The 17,528-nt window shown below is 49.9% G+C and overlaps 2 protein-coding genes across 2 annotated transcripts in view; both read left to right on the plus strand.

Annotated features, from left to right (window-relative positions):
- The window catches only part of CLPB (ClpB family mitochondrial disaggregase), a 51,274-nt gene extending 48,700 nt beyond the window's left edge, over positions 1–2,574 (plus strand). The window contains exon 16 of the mRNA XM_032960489.2: positions 1,535–2,574. Within this exon, the coding sequence (XP_032816380.2) occupies positions 1,535–1,768 (234 nt within the window). The 3' untranslated portion in view covers positions 1,769–2,574. The remainder of the gene's footprint in view (positions 1–1,534) is intronic.
- A 2,212-nt stretch (positions 2,575–4,786) lies between these two features.
- Positions 4,787–12,979, plus strand: LOC116945795 (paired mesoderm homeobox protein 2A-like). The gene is made up of 3 exons (XM_032960328.2): positions 4,787–5,844; positions 9,056–9,243; positions 11,915–12,979. The coding sequence occupies exons 1-3, from the start codon at positions 5,634–5,636 to the stop codon at positions 12,311–12,313; spliced, it is 798 nt and encodes a 265-aa protein (XP_032816219.2). The 5' UTR covers positions 4,787–5,633; the 3' UTR covers positions 12,314–12,979.
- Positions 12,980–17,528: the final 4,549 nt, after the last annotated feature.

The raw sequence follows: 17,528 nt of genomic DNA on the forward strand, positions 1-17,528 counted from the left end.
CAGGCCGTGTTCTCCGAGCTGCGGCAGGCCACGTGCTGTGGGGACTACATACGGTCGAGCTGTAGGCACTAAAGTTCTGAGTGCAATGTAAATAGTGGACAGCTAACCCTAACAATTGTGGTAACCCTAACCATAGCCACAATGCTAACCTTAGCCGTAATTATAACCCTAACCAAAATGCTAACCTCAACCCTCGTTGCAGCCCGGGGGCTTCCCTGATTATATTCTGGTTTCAGGCAAAATCCAATTTTAATAAATATATTTTAATTGATGCGGCTATTGGGCTTGTTGCACGCCTCTAGGCCATGGCTAAATAACACATTGGGTGGTCGCAATAACCTGCCTTTATAAGCATGGGGAGCGCATGGATCAATGAGCCCCAGGCCACCCTCACAGACACCGCCTGGAAGTGAGCGACACAGTCAGGGTCTTAATGACGCGCCGGCAGGGACATACCGGCTGCCTCGCTATCACTGCTGCACGTGTCGGCGCGTGTGTTCGCTGTGGCGAGCGGTGGCGCGGCAGTTAGCGCGCTGCGCTGCGAACCCGGAACACCGAGTTTTGAATCCCGCTCACGGCCAACGTCAGTGACAAATATCTGAACCGGTCCTGGGCCTCCCCTAGGTTGACTCAGAATAAAATGAGCTCCTGGTGCAGTGTCTAAACTGCACTAGTCGGGATACAAAAAGGCCCGGGCGTGATGCTGGCCACCCACGCCCTCGTGCCCTGCCGGCCTTCGCAGGCACTCGTACGCAACTCAAGATGAGCACGAGTTTAGGAAAGGAGGCTCGTGCACTGACTGCAGTCGCCCTCAACCCTGAGCCCACCTCCACCTGTAAGGGGATACTCGGGGAAATGGGGTGGGCAGTGGCTCATCATATCGACACTCGCGCCATGGCATACGTGATGCGGCTGGGGGTGAGGCGCACGCAGCAGGTCGCTCGTGGCATAGACCCCGTGTCCTCCTCGCCGTGGGTGTACGGCGCCAAATTGGGGGTCCAACCTAGCAAAGTTATGTCGGTCGTGGTTGTGGGTGGAAAGGCTTTATTGAGCGAAGAAAACCAGGGTGACTCGCACACCTTCCCACACTGACACTCGCCCACACACCCTCTCTCATTCATTCACACACCCTCTCGCACACCCTAATAAAAGACAAAGATCCCCTGTATAGCCTTAACAGACTGTTGGGGTAAGGCCGGAACAGCACACAAGGGGGTGGGTGGCCAGTAACACACCCGGCCGCCTTTGTCTCCCCAGTGGCAATGTTTACGCACCACACCAGGTACTCATTTGAGGCTGAGTCGACCTAGGAAAGTTCAGGACTGGTACAGATGAGGTACAGATAATCGTCACTGGTGTTGGCCATGAATGGGAATCGAATTTGGGTCACCGGGTTCAAAGCGCAGCGTGCTAACTGCTACACTACCACAACCCACCCACACACACCCTCACTCACGCACGCACGCACACTGCCGGTTGACCCCACCGCTGCCGTGTGACGAGACCGCGGGGCGCGTGTGCGTGTGGCGAGCAGGTGGAGCGTCGGCTCGTCTCGCTGCTGGCCACCGCATTCGAGCGTGGGCTGCTTCCCCGGGGCTGCGCACTGAGAGTCCGAGCGGCGTCCGGTGGCCGGGCGGGCGCGGCGGCGGCGGCGGCGACGACGGCGGCGCGCACCCTACGCCTGGAGTTGCTTGAGGAGGGTGGGGAGGGCGCACGGCTCCTCGATGTCCACGTGCCCCTGGAGCCCGAGAACGTGTCTTGTTGGTGACAGCGCCGTCGTGGCTGTGAGGCTGCACCACCGATACGCCGGCCACGTCACTCAACGGCAGAGCGAGCGGGTGGCTCGCATCGGGAGGTTGCGAGTTCACATCCTCGTTGGAGGGGGGTCGACTTGGTACATTATCCCTCCCTCTGGAGGCGATAAAATGAGTTACTTTGTGGGGAAGTGATAAATAGAAATATCGAATTTCCACCATTGGCTTAGTGCTGTAAGGAGAAGACGAGCGACCACCTCAATGCTCAATCGAGCAGGGAATCACATTCGACTTTTTTCGACCAATCGGAACCCCTTTAGCTTCTACTCAGCTATGCAGCAGGCACACAAGTGGAAATCCACCGAGTGATCACATCATACGACTCGCCATGTGCTCTTTGCTTATTGGGCGAGAGAGCTCTGTACGAAAGTAAAATTTTGCTGGTGATTACCTCCTCGTGTGGCTGATGTTGATGTAGAACAACAACTGTTTTTTTTTATATATATTGAGTTGGTCGAGCCAGATGATTGCGTCAGGAGTAGTACAACATCGAGGAACTTTCTGGGGCGAAGTGCGAGTATCTCGCAAACAATGTGTCCAACTGAAGTCTTATAAACAGCTGTTTCACCGGTCGGTTTGTAGGGCTACATTTGCGAATGTGGTGATGGGTGCCCATTGGCCTGGATGCCAGAGGCCATGCGGAGACCTCTGCTCCACCAGGAATGTTTGTTGGTTCGTGTGTCCATGTACTGACACTGTTCATTTACGTCACAGCCATTGTATATTGTTACGAAAATAAAATATAGACATCAGTGAAAAATGCTGTCTTTGTTTTAACATCTGCGACTGTGGGGCAGAACACCGGAGCACGTGGTCAGCTGCTGCCTGCCCGTAAAGGCCATCAATGAGCACGGTTGGCTACGTAGGGTGCAAAAGAATTTCCTACATCGAACGTACTCTTTGGTTCTTTCGGTAAAGTCACGTAAGTAAAAATAAAAACTAAAGTTAATCAAATCAATTATTTTTTATTTTTACTTACGTGACTTTACCGAAAGAACCAAAGAGTATGGATCATTGCAGTCACGAAAACTTCAAATCTAGAATACATCGAACGGTCGCACTGAAGCGATTTATCAGCTCACAGCCAGTGCCGTGAAACGGCTATAGAAGCCAGATTTCATTTTAGAACTCTTGCTACTGCTCCAAACGCAGTTGCAAACTTCCCATCGAAAATGCGGTCCTTTTTATGATGGGCAATGATCCAGCCAGAATGGGTTTTCTTTTTGTTCCATTTTCCCATTTAGATTCTCTGGTCCATTGACCTTGTCCACCAAGCGTCAGACTAGAACTCCTTGGCTACGGAGTCATGCACATTGATAACACACGCACACGTAAAAATACACAAGGTGAGGGCATCAGCACGTTTTGATGTTAGGACAATGTCTGCCTCCGATGAGCACGGTTGGCTATCTACGGTGCGAAGGAAGTTCAACATACGTATATAGTCTGCCATGTTTAATGTTCCTTGACCGTATTCGCTAATAGCATTAATTGGGTTGATGGAGTAGAAAGCCCGGGATTTCACACAGGCGAGGTGAATGTGCAGAGGATGCATGTTTATTGGCTAGGACCTTGGCTGGAGCCATGCAGCTGTTGGAGGTCTTCGGCAACTCAGTCCAGATACTGGGGCCTGAGGTGTTCCCAAGGCAAAGTTGGTGTTGGTAGAAACGGGGCTCTTGTAGTACCTCGCAACATTCGCTCCCGGTAAGGGGAGCGAAGGCTGAGATGGTATAGGACTGTGGAAACCACTTTGGAAGATAAGAGAGGTGAGTCAACGTGTAAATTAAAGGGTGTATAAGGTGGAATGCTATCTGTATGACTGCAGATCACCGAATTGGACCCTAGCAGCTCCAAGAGAAGTTATTGGGATTTGAAATGTAGGTGTCTGACACAAATGTTGGGAATTTCGTAGGAAGACAGGAGAAGCCATACAGAAGTCTGGACGAAAACAGGACACATGAGTTTCGTGAAATACGGCATTAGGCAAAAACGGCTTCGCTGGGCAGGGCGCGTGTGGGGGGATGGGGGAGATCGGTTACCGAGGCCGGCACCGGAGCGGTCTCCATGAGTGCGGCGACCATGGGCAGCGCAGACCTGAGAGCAGACGCTGGGGGGCCGTCAGGGAGAGCAGACGCTGGGGGGCCGTCAGGAAGAGCAGATGCTGGGGGGCCATCAGGGAAAGCAGACGCTGGGGGGCCGTCAGGGAGAGCAGATGCTGGGGGGCCATCAGGGAAAGCAGACGCTGGGGGGCCGTCAGGGAGAGCAGACCAGACGCTGGGGGGCCATCAGGGAGAGCAGACGCTGGGGGGCCATCAGGGAGAGCAGATGCTGGGGGGCATCAGGGAGAGCAGATGCTGGGGGGCCGTCAGGGAGAGCAGACGCTGGGCGGCCGTCAGGGGCAGATCTCGGAGGCCGCTGCGACTCCTGTTTAGCTGCGTGTCGATCTGGCGGAGTGGGAGAATGCGTTGGCGATGAGTGGTGGTGGTGGTGGTGATGACATCGCCGGCTTTCGGTCACGACGATGACACGTTGATCTTGAATGGATAATGAGTTTAAAGTGGGAGGAAAGGTTAGAAAGCATACAGCAAGTTGAGGAAGAGGAGATAGGTAAAGAGATGGAGATGCTGAACCAAAGTTTAAATGCAAGATTCTGTAAGCGAGCAGGTAAACGGTGAAAAAATATCGGAGAACAATGACAAAAAAATATTGCAGGTGTCACCACAAGTGATGACACCATGGAAACAATTTACAAATGTAGCCCTGGGGGGGAAAGATGGAACCACAACAGGTGACAGAGGTAGACTCTCAATACACTGTCAATGGTGACAATTTCATTTAATCACAATGAATTTTGATACATTCCACGTGTCATTCTGTGTGTCTGTTTTCTTGCCTTGAAGCGAAACGTACTCAAAACGCAGAAACGACGGCATATCAAGAATGATAAAGTTTTAAGTGTGTTTCAATCAAGGCTCATGGGAGAGCCAAGTGAAGACATTACAAATGTTTAGGTTTCAGTGGAATTGTAAAAGCCCCTACGCCGCATCCTCATTCTTCATTTGTCCTGCGTTTGATTTGTATCGAGGTTGAAGGGCAAAACGAAGCGCGAGAATGAACGAATCCGTCGCGAGGCGTCCTTCCAGCCACTTACAATTTACAGAGAGAACCATCCTCGTTTGAAAAATAAAAACTCTGCACTTGTGGCCTATCATCGCAACCTTCCCAGCAAGCTCCTCCATCGCAAAGCTTCCCAGCCACGCAGGCAGCACGAGGCGTGTAGATATGGGAAGGGGACGGGGGGTTGAGTTGAGAATGGAGACGAATGGTGGTTAAGATTTTGTGCTGAGTGAAGGACGGCGATTTAAAGGTTCCAGAGGTGGAGAGGTGGTGGGTTGAGGGCGCAGAATGGTGAGTTGAAGGTGGAGAGTGGAGAGAGGTGAGTTGAGAGTGGTACGTTGAGGGTGGTGAGTTGAAGGTGGAGAGTGGTAAGTTGAGAGTGGTGAGTTGAGAGTGGAGAGTGAAGAGTTGAGAGTGGAGAGTGGTGAGTTGAGGGTGGAGGGTGGTGAATTGAGAGTAGTGCGGGTGGAGAGTGGCGAGTCGAAGGTGGGAGAGTGGAGAGTGGTGAATTGAGGGTGGAGAGTTGAGGATGGAGAGGTTGGAGGGGGCATGAACATCAGCAGGAGGAGGGCCTCCCTGAGCGGTGACGTCACGCCACCGCGGGCCATTTAAAGCGCGCGGCGCGAGCGGGTGCCGTGCGCTCCGCGTCTCGGCACCGCGCGTTCCCGGCGTGCTGCTGCTGCTGGTGGTAGGGGTGGCCACATGTTCGCCATGGATTACCCGTTCCTCCACAGCAGCGCCGGCTACGACGCGCCGATTCACAGCGCCGTGGACTCCGCGGGGCTCCCGTCCGCGTACGTGGACTTGAGTCCGTGCGCGCAGCCTGGCGGGTTCCAGTACCCGCCGCTGAGGACGGCGTGGGGACCAGGCGTGGGCGCTCTGCGTGAGTCGCTCACGCCCACCTACAGCTCGGGTAAGAACACGCTCGTCCTGGCTAATGTCCACCACTAGCACTGACCCCACCATTAGCACTGACCTCACCACTAACAATGACCTCACCACTAAGACTGATCCCACCACTAACTCTGACCCCAGCACTAACACCACCACTCACACTGACCCTACCACTAACACTGATTCCACCACTATTACTGACCCCACCACTCGCACTGACCCCACCAATAACACCACCTCACACACTGACCTCACCACTAACAATGACGCCACTACTAACTCTGATGCCACCACTAACACTGGCCCTACCACTAACACTGACCCCACCACCATTACTGACCCCACCACTATTACTGACCCTACCACTAACACTGACCCCACCACTCACACTGACCCCACCACTAACACTAACCCCACCACTCACACTGACCCCACCACTAACACTAACCCCACCACTCACACTGACCCCACCTATACACTGACCCCACCACTAACACTGACCCCACCACTAACACTAACCCCACCACTAACACTAACCCCACCACTCGCACTGACCCCACCACTCACACTGACCCCACCACTAACACTAACCCCACCACTCGCACTGACCCCACCACTCACACTAACCCCACCACTCACACTGACCCCACCACTAGCACTGACCCCACCACTAACACTGACCCCACCACTAATACTGACCCCACCACTAACACTGACCCCATCACTCGCACTGACCCCACCACTCACACTAACCCCACCACTTACACTGACCCCACCACTCACACTGACCCCACCACTACCACCACTCGCAATAACCCCACCACTAACACTAACCCCACCACTAACACTGACCCCACCACTAACACTGACCCCACCACTAACACTGACCCCACCACTAACACTGACCCCACCACTAACACTGACCCCACCACTAATACTGACCCCACCACTAACACTGACCCCACCACTAATACTGACCCCACCACTAACACTGACCCCACCACTAACACTGACTCCACCACTAACACTGACCCCACCACTAACACTGACCCCAACACTCACACTGACCCCACCACTAACACTGACCCCACCACTAACACTGACCCCAACACTCACACTGACCCCACCACTAACACTGATCCCATCACTAACACTGACCCCACCACTAACACTGACCCCACCACTAGCACTGACCCCACCACTAACACTGACCCCACCACTAACACTGACCCCACCACTAGCACTGACCCCACCACTAACACTGACCCCACCACTAATACTGACCCCACCACTAACACTGACCCCACCACTAATACTGACCCCACCACTAACACTGACCCCACCACTAACACTGACTCCACCACTAACACTGACCCCACCACTAACACTGACCCCAACACTCACACTGACCCCACCACTAACACTGATCCCATCACTAACACTGACCCCACCACTAACACTGACCCCACCACTAGCACTGACCCCACCACTAACACTGACCCCACCACTAACACTGATCCCACCACTAATACTGACCCCACCACTAACACTGATCACACCACTAACACTGACCCCACCACTAACACTGACCCCACCACTCACACTGACCCCACCACTCACACTGACCCCACCACTAACACTGACCCCACCACTAACACTGACTCCACCACTCGCTATGACACTAGACCAGGTCCTTATCCGTCCAGATTGCGGAGTCCAGGCCACCGTGCGCTCCCCCACCAGCGCCGCGCTTCACCCAACCGCGGCAACAATCGCCTCGAAGCCGCTGCCCGCAAATCGAGTTAGCGAGAGCAAGCTTATACCCTTCGTGCTTCGCGGCTGGCGAATGGCACGATCGGAGGTGCGCACACTGTATATACGGCACACTTAATCCCGCCACTTAACCGCCAAATTAAACCGAGGAATCTAATAGTTGCACGGTTAATTAAATCGGTCAGGCAACCGCGCTCTTCACGGACGCCTCCGCACGAGACATTCACCGAGACAACCCCGTGAGCTCCACCTGCGCCGCTCTCTAAACCTCGCCCCCCCCCCCCTCTCTTTCTGTCTCTGCCGCGCTATTCTCCGCGCCGCCTCCTGCTCTTTCCTTGCCCTTGACACCTCCAGGCCTGAGCAGTCTCAAGAGGTTTGCAATGAGAGAGTTCGTGATGGGGATGCTTGACTCATACTGGTAGGAACGAAGTTGTAAACTGAGTGTACCAGCCTGCAATAGATTAATGTGTCCGTCCGTCCGTCCCCTTTCAATACTTTAACGAAGTGAAATCTCGTGCTGTTGGGGTGTAAAAATAAAATTGCGCAAAATTTCAATGTTCCTACCAGCCCACCCTGCAGGGACCTGTTTTTTTTTATTCTCGGTGGCTTTGGGTGTTGGGCGGGTGGGGGAACCCCCGAATCAGCACGGACCAAGGCTGGCAGCATCGAGTTTTTATTCCATCGTGTTTTTCATGGTTTAAAAAAACAATAATCTCAGATGGCCAAAAATCCGGTTTTATTCGGATTTATTCCCTGTTAATCCCTATAATTATAGCCCCCCCCCACCAAAGAGAAGACAAACAACAACACGTTGCGCTACAAGATGATGATGGTCAAAGGTCGCAAGACGCCGATGGAGTATTTGGCTGTCCGATGGCAGCGAGTGGCCCCGAGCTGCAAAAGGTCGCCGTAGAGGTGTCCAGCATCGCCACGTCCAGCGCCGCATCCGAGAGGAACTTCTTCTCCACCACCACGGCGGCCTTCGTTCACTCTCCAAGCTGAGGAACAGCCCGAGCGTGAAGTCGGTGGAGAAGCTCGTCGTCGTCTTCATCTGGAGCAACATTCACACGCCTTCTTCGACGGCGCGGTTGAGATGATTGAAGAGGACAGCGAATCCGATGGCGACAACTTGACCTGCCGGATTAAAACCATAGTTTTTTTTCCGACCTAAATCGGGTTTTTAAATAAAACCAATAACCCAATAAAATTTGCTGATAAAATCGGGTTTTTTTCCACCCTTGCTTGGCACGGTTGTAGCTCTGCCCCCCCCCCCCACCCTGATGGTGACGCCTCTCAGGCCGGCACGTGTACACCATGCACGAGCCTCCACTTGCGCAGGAGTTGATGCAATTCCACGTCTCTGACGACTTCCCCGCGTGTTCACTCTCGACAAGCGCTCTCCTTGCCCGTTGTCTCCAGGCTGACGGATTGCCTCGCGTGCCACCCCCCCCCCCCAGTCCCCTACAAGTTGTTCGGAGAGCCGGGCTCTCTGGCCGAGAAGCGGAAACAGCGCCGCATCCGCACGACGTTCACGAGCGCGCAGCTGCGCGAGCTGGAGCGCGTGTTCGCCGAGACTCACTACCCCGACATCTACACACGGGAGGAGCTCGCGCTCAGCATCGACCTCACGGAGGCGCGCGTGCAGGTGGGGGAGGCGTGGTCGGCACGCCAACACCACCACCACAACTATTACTACTACTACCACCTCAACACCTCCACCACCATTAGCACCTCAACACCACCTCAACACCACTACCACCTCAACACAAACACCACCACCACCATTACCACCTCAACACCACCACTACCGCCTCAACACCACGACCACTACCACCTCCACCACCACCATTACCACCTCGACACCACCACCACTACCACCACTACCACCTCAAGACCACCCCACCACTACCACCTTAACACCACTACTACATCAACACAAACACTACTACTACCTACACCACCACCACCACCACCATTACCACCTCAACACAACTACCACATCAACACCACCATCAATACCACCCCAACACCACCAACACTACCACCTCAACACAAACACGACTACCACCTCCACCACCATTACCACCTCAACATCACCACTACCGCCTCAACACCACGACCACTACCACCTCCACCACCACCATTACCACCTCAACACCAGCACCACCACTACCACCTACACCACCATTACCACCTCAACACCACCACTACTACCACCTCAACACTACCACCACTACCACCTCAACACCACTACCACCTCAACACTACCACCACTACCACCTCAAGACCACCCCACCACTACCGCCTCAACACCACTACCACCTCCACCATCATTGCCACCTCAACACCACCACCTAAACCCCAACACCACTACCACCTAAACACCATCACCACTATCACCTCAACACCACCACTATCACCTCAACACAAACACCACCACTACCACCTCAACACCAGCACCACCACTACCACCTAACCACCATTACCACCTCGATACCACCACCACTACCACCTCAAGACCACCCCACCACTACCACCTACACCACCATTACCACCTCAACACCACCACCTAAACCCCAACACCACTACCACCTAAACACCATCACCACTATCACCTCAACACCACCACTATCACCTCAACGCAAACACCACCACTACCACCTCAACACCACCATCACCACCAATACTCAACACCAATACCACCAGTATCACCTCAACACCACCACTATCACCTCAACACCAGCACCACTACCACCTCAACACAAACACCACTATCACCTCAACACCATCACCACTACCACCTCAACACCAGCACCACCACTACCACCTCAACACCAACACCACCACTACTCAACACCAGCACCATCTCAAGACCACCAGGAACGTCAGCACAACACCTTTACTATCAATCGCCAGCTTGGGGTTGTCGTGCCGTTGTGGAGTCCTGCTGGGTTGACACAACATACTCGCTCATGTGTGTGTGTGTGTATACCTGTGGGAGGTGCTCGCTAACAGCACTTGCCCCAACAGTCTGTTACAGGCTATACGGGGATCTATGTCTTTGTTTGTACCTGTGGGGAGCGGTGGTGTAGCGGTTAGCGCTACGCTGCGCTACGAACCCGGCCACCCGAGTTCGAATCCCGCTCACGGCCAACACCGGTGACCATTATGTGAACCGGTCCAGGGCCTCCCCTAGGTCGACTCAGCCTCAAACGAGTACCTAATGCGGTGTGTAGTAAACATCGTCACTGGGGAGGACAAAAGCGGCTGGGAGTGGTGTTGGTCACCCACCTACTCGTGTGCCGTGCCGGCCTTCATAGGTGCTCACTAACAGCACTTGCCCCAACAGTCTGTTCAGGCTATACGGGGGATCTTTGTCTTGTGTACCTGTGTGTGTACCTGTGCGTGTATGTATCTGTACCCGTTCGTGTGGGGAGCAGTGGCGTCGTGGTAAACGCGCTGCGCTGCAAACCTGGCTGCTCTAGTTCGATTCCCGCTCACGGCCAACACCAGTGCCGTGCCGGCCTTCATAGGCTATACGGGATTCTTTGTATTTGTATTTCTTGCTGTGTAACGATGTGGAAGCTTGCTGGCCTGTCACTCTGCTTGAAGCTTTTGGTCTTCTCGGCCACAGTTATTAGCTCTTTCTCTTCTGTATGCTTGCGACACGCGGACCCCTTTGATGGGTCATTTGCATTGGTTTAAAACATTTAGGCTGATCTGCCCATACGATCCATCCTTGCTTTAACCAGGCTAGATTGTGTGAGAAGCTCTAAGATCTTAAAAAGATCTGGACACTCATTCATCAGTGAGCTCTTCCAGCAGGCGAGCCTGCGTTGGCTGGGTCATGTAGCCCACAGGCCCAGCCACAACATGCCTAATCAGATTGTTTGCCCCCACGGAAAGGGTGGCGGCATGGGCTAGAGAAGAGATGGGGTGATGCGGTTACAGAAGGTTGGAGGCAGTCACCCTCCAACAATGCAGAACGGAGGAGCGATGCTCAAAATATCGGGTGGAGGTCCGGGTGGCTAAAGCGCAGGGATTTGGTGCTGTGGGGAGCACAAGGAGTTGCATCTGCCAGTCATATCAGTCAACCCATAACACCTGTGTCTCTCCCGTGACCTTGTGTCAGCGAGCCTTCGACACTTCACGTGACCTCAAAGTTCACCTAGCCTGGCGCCAAGTGACTTCACCGCCACTTAGCGGCGAATGGCGACTGTGACTGTCGTGTGCTAGTTTTTTGTGCGGTGCGGCTTGTGCGAGCTCGTCGCGTTGGTGACTCAGTTGTTGCACATCGTTCCCTCCCGTCGTCCCAGGTTTGGTTCCAGAACCGCCGCGCTAAGTTCCGCAAGCAAGAGCGCGCAGCCGCGGCGGCCAAAGGCGGCGCGCAGCACGGGGCGCGCGCAGCGGGAGGCGAGGAGCCCGACGCGTCCGGCGCGGGGATCAGGGAGGCCAAAGCGCCGGTGCCAGACAGCACGGGGCCCGGCGCGGGGCCCGGCGCGGGGCCCGCCGCGGGTCCCTGCACGGGGCCCGCGGCGTGCGAGCTCGGCCAAGGGATCGTGCCCACGCCGGCGACCTCGTCCGCTGGGAGCCCCAGGCCGCAGTCACTGGGCTGGGCAGGGCCCCCGCCGAGGGTCCCGGAACCCCTCGGAGGGCCCTTCGCCAGCGTCTTGTCCTCGCTGCAGCGACACTTGCCGCACAAACAGGGACCCTAGGGGGTCTGTTCCCACCCTCGCTTCATCCCCTGTGGCTGGCCTAGGGGAGGTTATTTATAACTCTTCGCGACAAACAAAGGGGACGGTTCTCGTTTGGTTCGTCTCGCATCGCAGCTCTAGAACTGCCAGGGGCTTAGAGGGCCAAGCGTGCCCGAGGGACGATGCAGGCCGCGGTAGAGGAGAGCTGCGTTGCGCTGTCATTGTTCTACCCAGGGTGCTGAAAACCGCGTGTTTTGTGGAGTGCCATCAGAGGTTTCCACTATAATTCTAGCTGGAAGACGTGGGCGCGCTCACACATTACCCCACCACACGCGCCCTGTCAACCATCCAGGCCACTCGGTGGACAGAAACGGGAGGGGGCTTTAAGAAAAGTGCCCCCCATTGATTTAACTGCCGCGCCTGGAGATGGAATCAGATCGCCGATCATCGGGATTGCAAGTCCAGTGCGCTAGCCGTGCGTCACACCACGGCAGATATTTTCGATGTCGGATTTTAGAAAGGTAACAATGGTAATGCGTGGCGATAGACATTGTTAGTGTGGCCAACTTGCGATCGCTTTGCCCGGGAGCGGCGACTGCGCGGATCCTCCTCGTCGGCGCACAGCGTCGTGCCCGCTCCCTGTAACTCGGGTGATTGTTGTTGTTACAATTAAATGTTAAGTTATTACGTTTGCGTCCTGACATTTTTGTTGTTGTCAACGATTGTATACCGTTGGGTGAACAAAAGGCGATTCACTGAACGGGTCATCGGTGAGTGCGAGGCTCACGAAGGGCGATGCTGGGTAACGCCAAGGTGGTCGAGGCACGGCAAAACCACTGCCGAGCAATGTATAATAGTGTAGTGGTGTATAGTGTAGTGTATAGTGTGTATAGTAGTGTATAGTGTAGTGTATAGTGTAGTGTATAGTAGTGTAGTGGTGTGTAGTGTATAGGAGTGTATATTGTAGTGTAGTGGTGTAAAGTGTAGTGTATAGTAGTGTAGTGGTGTATAGTGTAGTGTATAGTAGTGTAGTGGTGTATAGTGTAGTGTATCGTAGTGTATATTGTCGTGTAGTGTATAGTGTAGTGTATAGTGTAGTGTATAGTAGTGTAGTGTATAGTGTAGTGTATAATAGTGTAGTGGTGTATAGTGTAGTGTATAGTAGTGTAGTGGTGTATAGTGTAGTGTATAGTAGTGTAGTGGTGTATAGTGTAGTGTATAGTGGTGTATAGTGTAGTGTATATTGTAGTGTAGTGTATAGTAGTGTAGTGGTGTATAGTGTAGTTTATAGTGTAGTGTATAGTAGTGTAGTGGTGTGTAGTGTAGAGTAGTGTAGTGGTGTATAGTGTAGTATATAGTGTAGTGTATAGTAGTGTATATTGTAGTGTAGTGTATAGTGGTGTATAGTATAGTGTATAGTAGTGTAGTGGTGTATAGTGTAGTGTATAGTAGTGTATATTGTAGTGTAGTGTATGGTAGTGTAGTGGTGTATAGTGTAGTGTATAGTAGTGTAGTGGTGTAGTGTATAGTGTAGTGTATAGCAGTGTAGTGGTGTATAGTGTAGTGCATATTGTAGTGTAGTGTATAGTAGTGTAGTGGTGTATAGTGTAGTTTATAGTGTAGTGTATAATAGTGTAGTGGTGTATAGTGTAGTGTATAGTAGTGTAGTGGTGTATAGTGTAGTATATAGTAGTGTATATTGTAGTGTAGTGTATAGTAGTATAGTGTATAGTAGTGGTGTATAGTGTAGTGTATAGTAGTGTATATTGTAGTGTAGTGTATAGTAGTGTAGTGGTGTATAATGTAGTGTATAGTGTAGTGTATAGTAGTGGTGTATATTGTAGTGTATAGTGTAGTGTATAGTAGGGTATATTGTAGTGTAGTGTTTAGTAGTGTAGTGGTGTATAGTGTAGTGTATAGTAGTGTAGTGGTGTATAGTGTAGTGTATAGTGTGTATAGTAGTGTATATTGTAGTGTAGTGTATAGTAGTGTAGTGGTGTATAGTGTAGTGTATAGTGTAGTGTATAGTAGTGTACTGGTGTATAGTGTAGTGTATAGTGTAGTGTATAGTAGTGTGTAGTGTAGTGTATAGTACTGTAGTGGTGTATAGTGTAGTGTATAGTGTAGTGTATAGTAGTGTATATTGTAGTGTAGTGTATAGTAGTGTAGTGGTGTATAGTGTAGTGTATATTAGTGTAGTGGTGTATAGTGTAGTGCATAGTAGTGTCGTGTATAGTAGTGTAGTGGTGTATAGTGTAGTGTATAGTGTAGTGTATAGTAGTGTATATTGTAGTGTAGTGTATAGTGGTGTATAGTATAGTGTAGTGTATAGTAGTGTAGTGGTGTATAGTGTAGTGTATAGTAGTGTATATTGTAGTGTAGTGTATGGTAGTGTAGTGGTGTATAGTGTAGTGTATAGTAGTGTAGTGGTGTAGTGTATAGTGTAGTGTATAGCAGTGTAGTGGTGTATAGTGTAGTGCATATTGTAGTGTAGTGTATAGTAGTGTAGTGGTGTATAGTGTAGTTTATAGTGTAGTGTATAGTAGTGTAGTGGTGTATAGTGTAGTGTATAGTAGTGTAGTGGTGTATAGTGTAGTATATAGTAGTGTATATTGTAGTGTAGTGTATAGTAGTATAGTGTAGTGTATAGTAGTGGTGTATAGTGTAGTGTATAGTAGTGTATATTGTAGTGTAGTGTATAGTAGTGTAGTGGTGTATAATGTAGTGTATAGTGTAGTGTATAGTAGTGGTGTATATTGTAGTGTATAGTGTAGTGTATAGTAGGGTATATTGTAGTGTAGTGTTTAGTAGTGTAGTGGTGTATAGTGTAGTGTATAGTAGTGTAGTGGTGTATAGTGTAGTGTATAGTGTGTATAGTAGTGTATATTGTAGTGTAGTGTATAGTAGTGTAGTGGTGTATAGTGTAGTGTATAGTGTAGTGTATAGTAGTGTAGTGGTGTATAGTGTAGTGTATAGTGTAGTGTATAGTAGTGTGTAGTGTAGTGTATAGTACTGTAGTGGTGTATAGTGTAGTGTATAGTGTAGTGTATAGTAGTGTATATTGTAGTGTAGTGTATAGTAGTGTAGTGGTGTATAGTGTAGTGTATATTAGTGTAGTGGTGTATAGTGTAGTGCATAGTAGTGTCGTGTATAGTAGTGTAGTGGTGTATAGTGTAGTGTATAGTGTAGTGTATAGTAGTGTAGTGGTGTATAGTGTAGTGTATATTGTAGTGTAGTGTATAGTAGTGTAGTGGTGTATAGTGTAGTGTATACTGTAGTAGTGTATAGTGGTGTAGTGCATATTGTAGTGTAGTGTATATTGTAGTGTATAGTAGTGTAGTGGTGTATAGTGTAGTGTATAGTAGTGTAGTGTATAGTAGTGTAGTGGTGTATAGTGTAGTGTATATTGTAGGGTAGTGTATAGTAGTGTAGTGTATAGTGTAGTGTATAGTAGTGTAGTGGTGTATAGTGTAGTGTATATTGTAGTGTAGTGTATAGTAGTGTAGTGGTGTATAGTGTAGTGTATACTGTAGTAGTGTATAGTGGTGTAGTGCATATTGTAGTGTAGTGTATAGTAGTGTAGTGGTGTATAGTGTAGTGTATATTGTAGTGTATAGTAGTGTAGTGGTGTATAGTGTAGTGTATAGTAGTGTAGTGTATAGTAGTGTATAGTGGTGTAGTGTATATTGTAGTGTAGTGTATAGTAGTGTAGTGTATATTGTAGTGTAGTGTATATTGTAGTATAGTGTATATTGTAGTGTAGTGTATATTGTAGTGTAGTGGTGTATAGTGTAGTGTATAGTAGTGTATAGTGGTGTAGTGTATATTTTAGTGTAGTGTATATTGTATTTTAGTGGAAAGTAGTGTAGTGGTGTATAGTGTAGTGTATAGCAGTGTAGTGGTGTATAGTGTAGTGTATAGTAGTGTAGTGGTGTATAGTGTAGTGCATAGTAGTGTAGTGTATAGTAGTGTAGTGGTGTATAGTGTAGTGTATATTGTAGTGTAGTGTATAGTAGTGTAGTGGTGTATAGTGTAGTGTATATTGTAGTGTAGTGTATAGTAGTGTAGTCGTGTATAGTGTAGTGTATACTGTAGTAGTGTATAGTGGTGTAGTGCATATTGTAGTGTAGTGTATATTGTAGTGTAGTGTATAGTAGTGTAGTGGTGTATAGTGTAGTGTATATTGTAGTGTAGTGTATAGTAGTGTAGTCGTGTAGTCGTGTAGTGTATACTGTAGTAGTGTATAGTGGTGTAGTGCATATTGTAGTGTAGTGTATATTGTAGTGTAGTGTATAGTAGTGTAGTGGTGTATAGTGTAGTGTATATTGTAGTGTATAGTAGTGTAGTGGTGTATAGTGTAGTGTATATTGTAGGGTAGTGTATAGTAGTGTAGTGGTGTATAGTGTAGTGTATATTAGTGTATAGTGGTGTAGTGTATATTGTAGTGTAGTGTATAGTAGTATAGTGTATATTGTAGTGTAGTGTATATTGTAGTATAGTGTATATTGTAGTGTAGTGTATATTGTAGTGTAGTGGTGTATAGTGTAGTGTATAGTAGTGTATAGTGGTGTAGTGTATATTTTAGTGTAGTGTATATTGTAGTTTAGTGGAAAGTAGTGTAGTGGTGTATAGTGTAGTGTATAGCAGTGTAGTGGTGTATAGTGTAGTGCATAGTAGTGTATAATGTGTATAGTAGTGTAGTGGTGTATAGTGTAGTGTATAGTGTAGTGTAGTGGTGTATAGTGTAGTGTATAGTAGTGTATATTGTAGTGTAGTGTATAGTAGTGTAGTGGTGTATAGTATAATGTATAGTGTAGTGTATAGTAGTGTAGTAGTGTATAGTAGTGTATATTGTAGTGTAGTGGAAAGTAGTGCAGTGGTGTATAGTGTAGTGTATAGCAGTGTAGTGTATAGTAGTGTCGTGTATAGTCGCATACCTGTCAGTACTGGTGGAGCCAGTGGGGGGTGGGGTGGCACGTGCCCACCCCAATGGTCAGATCCAAATCCCTAATTTCGATCGGATCATTGGGGTTTATTGGTAATAAATCGGCATTTTGCGACCCCCACTGCCACTGTGTAGCATATTATTATGTGCTAGGGACTCTATGAGATGATAGGACAATAGTCTGAGTCCATAATTGGCAACAAGTAACAGCAAAGCGGTTATAAGTGGCTTAGAATTGTGCGCAGTTGCGTATATAGTCCACGACTTCCCTGAAGGCAAACACCTTCAGCG

This window comes from Petromyzon marinus, chromosome 25 (genome assembly GCF_048934315.1).
Source record: "Petromyzon marinus isolate PM22_M1 ecotype Great Lakes invasive population chromosome 25, UKy_Petmar_22M1.pri1.0, whole genome shotgun sequence".
Classification (NCBI taxonomy): Eukaryota; Metazoa; Chordata; class Hyperoartia; order Petromyzontiformes; family Petromyzontidae; genus Petromyzon; species Petromyzon marinus.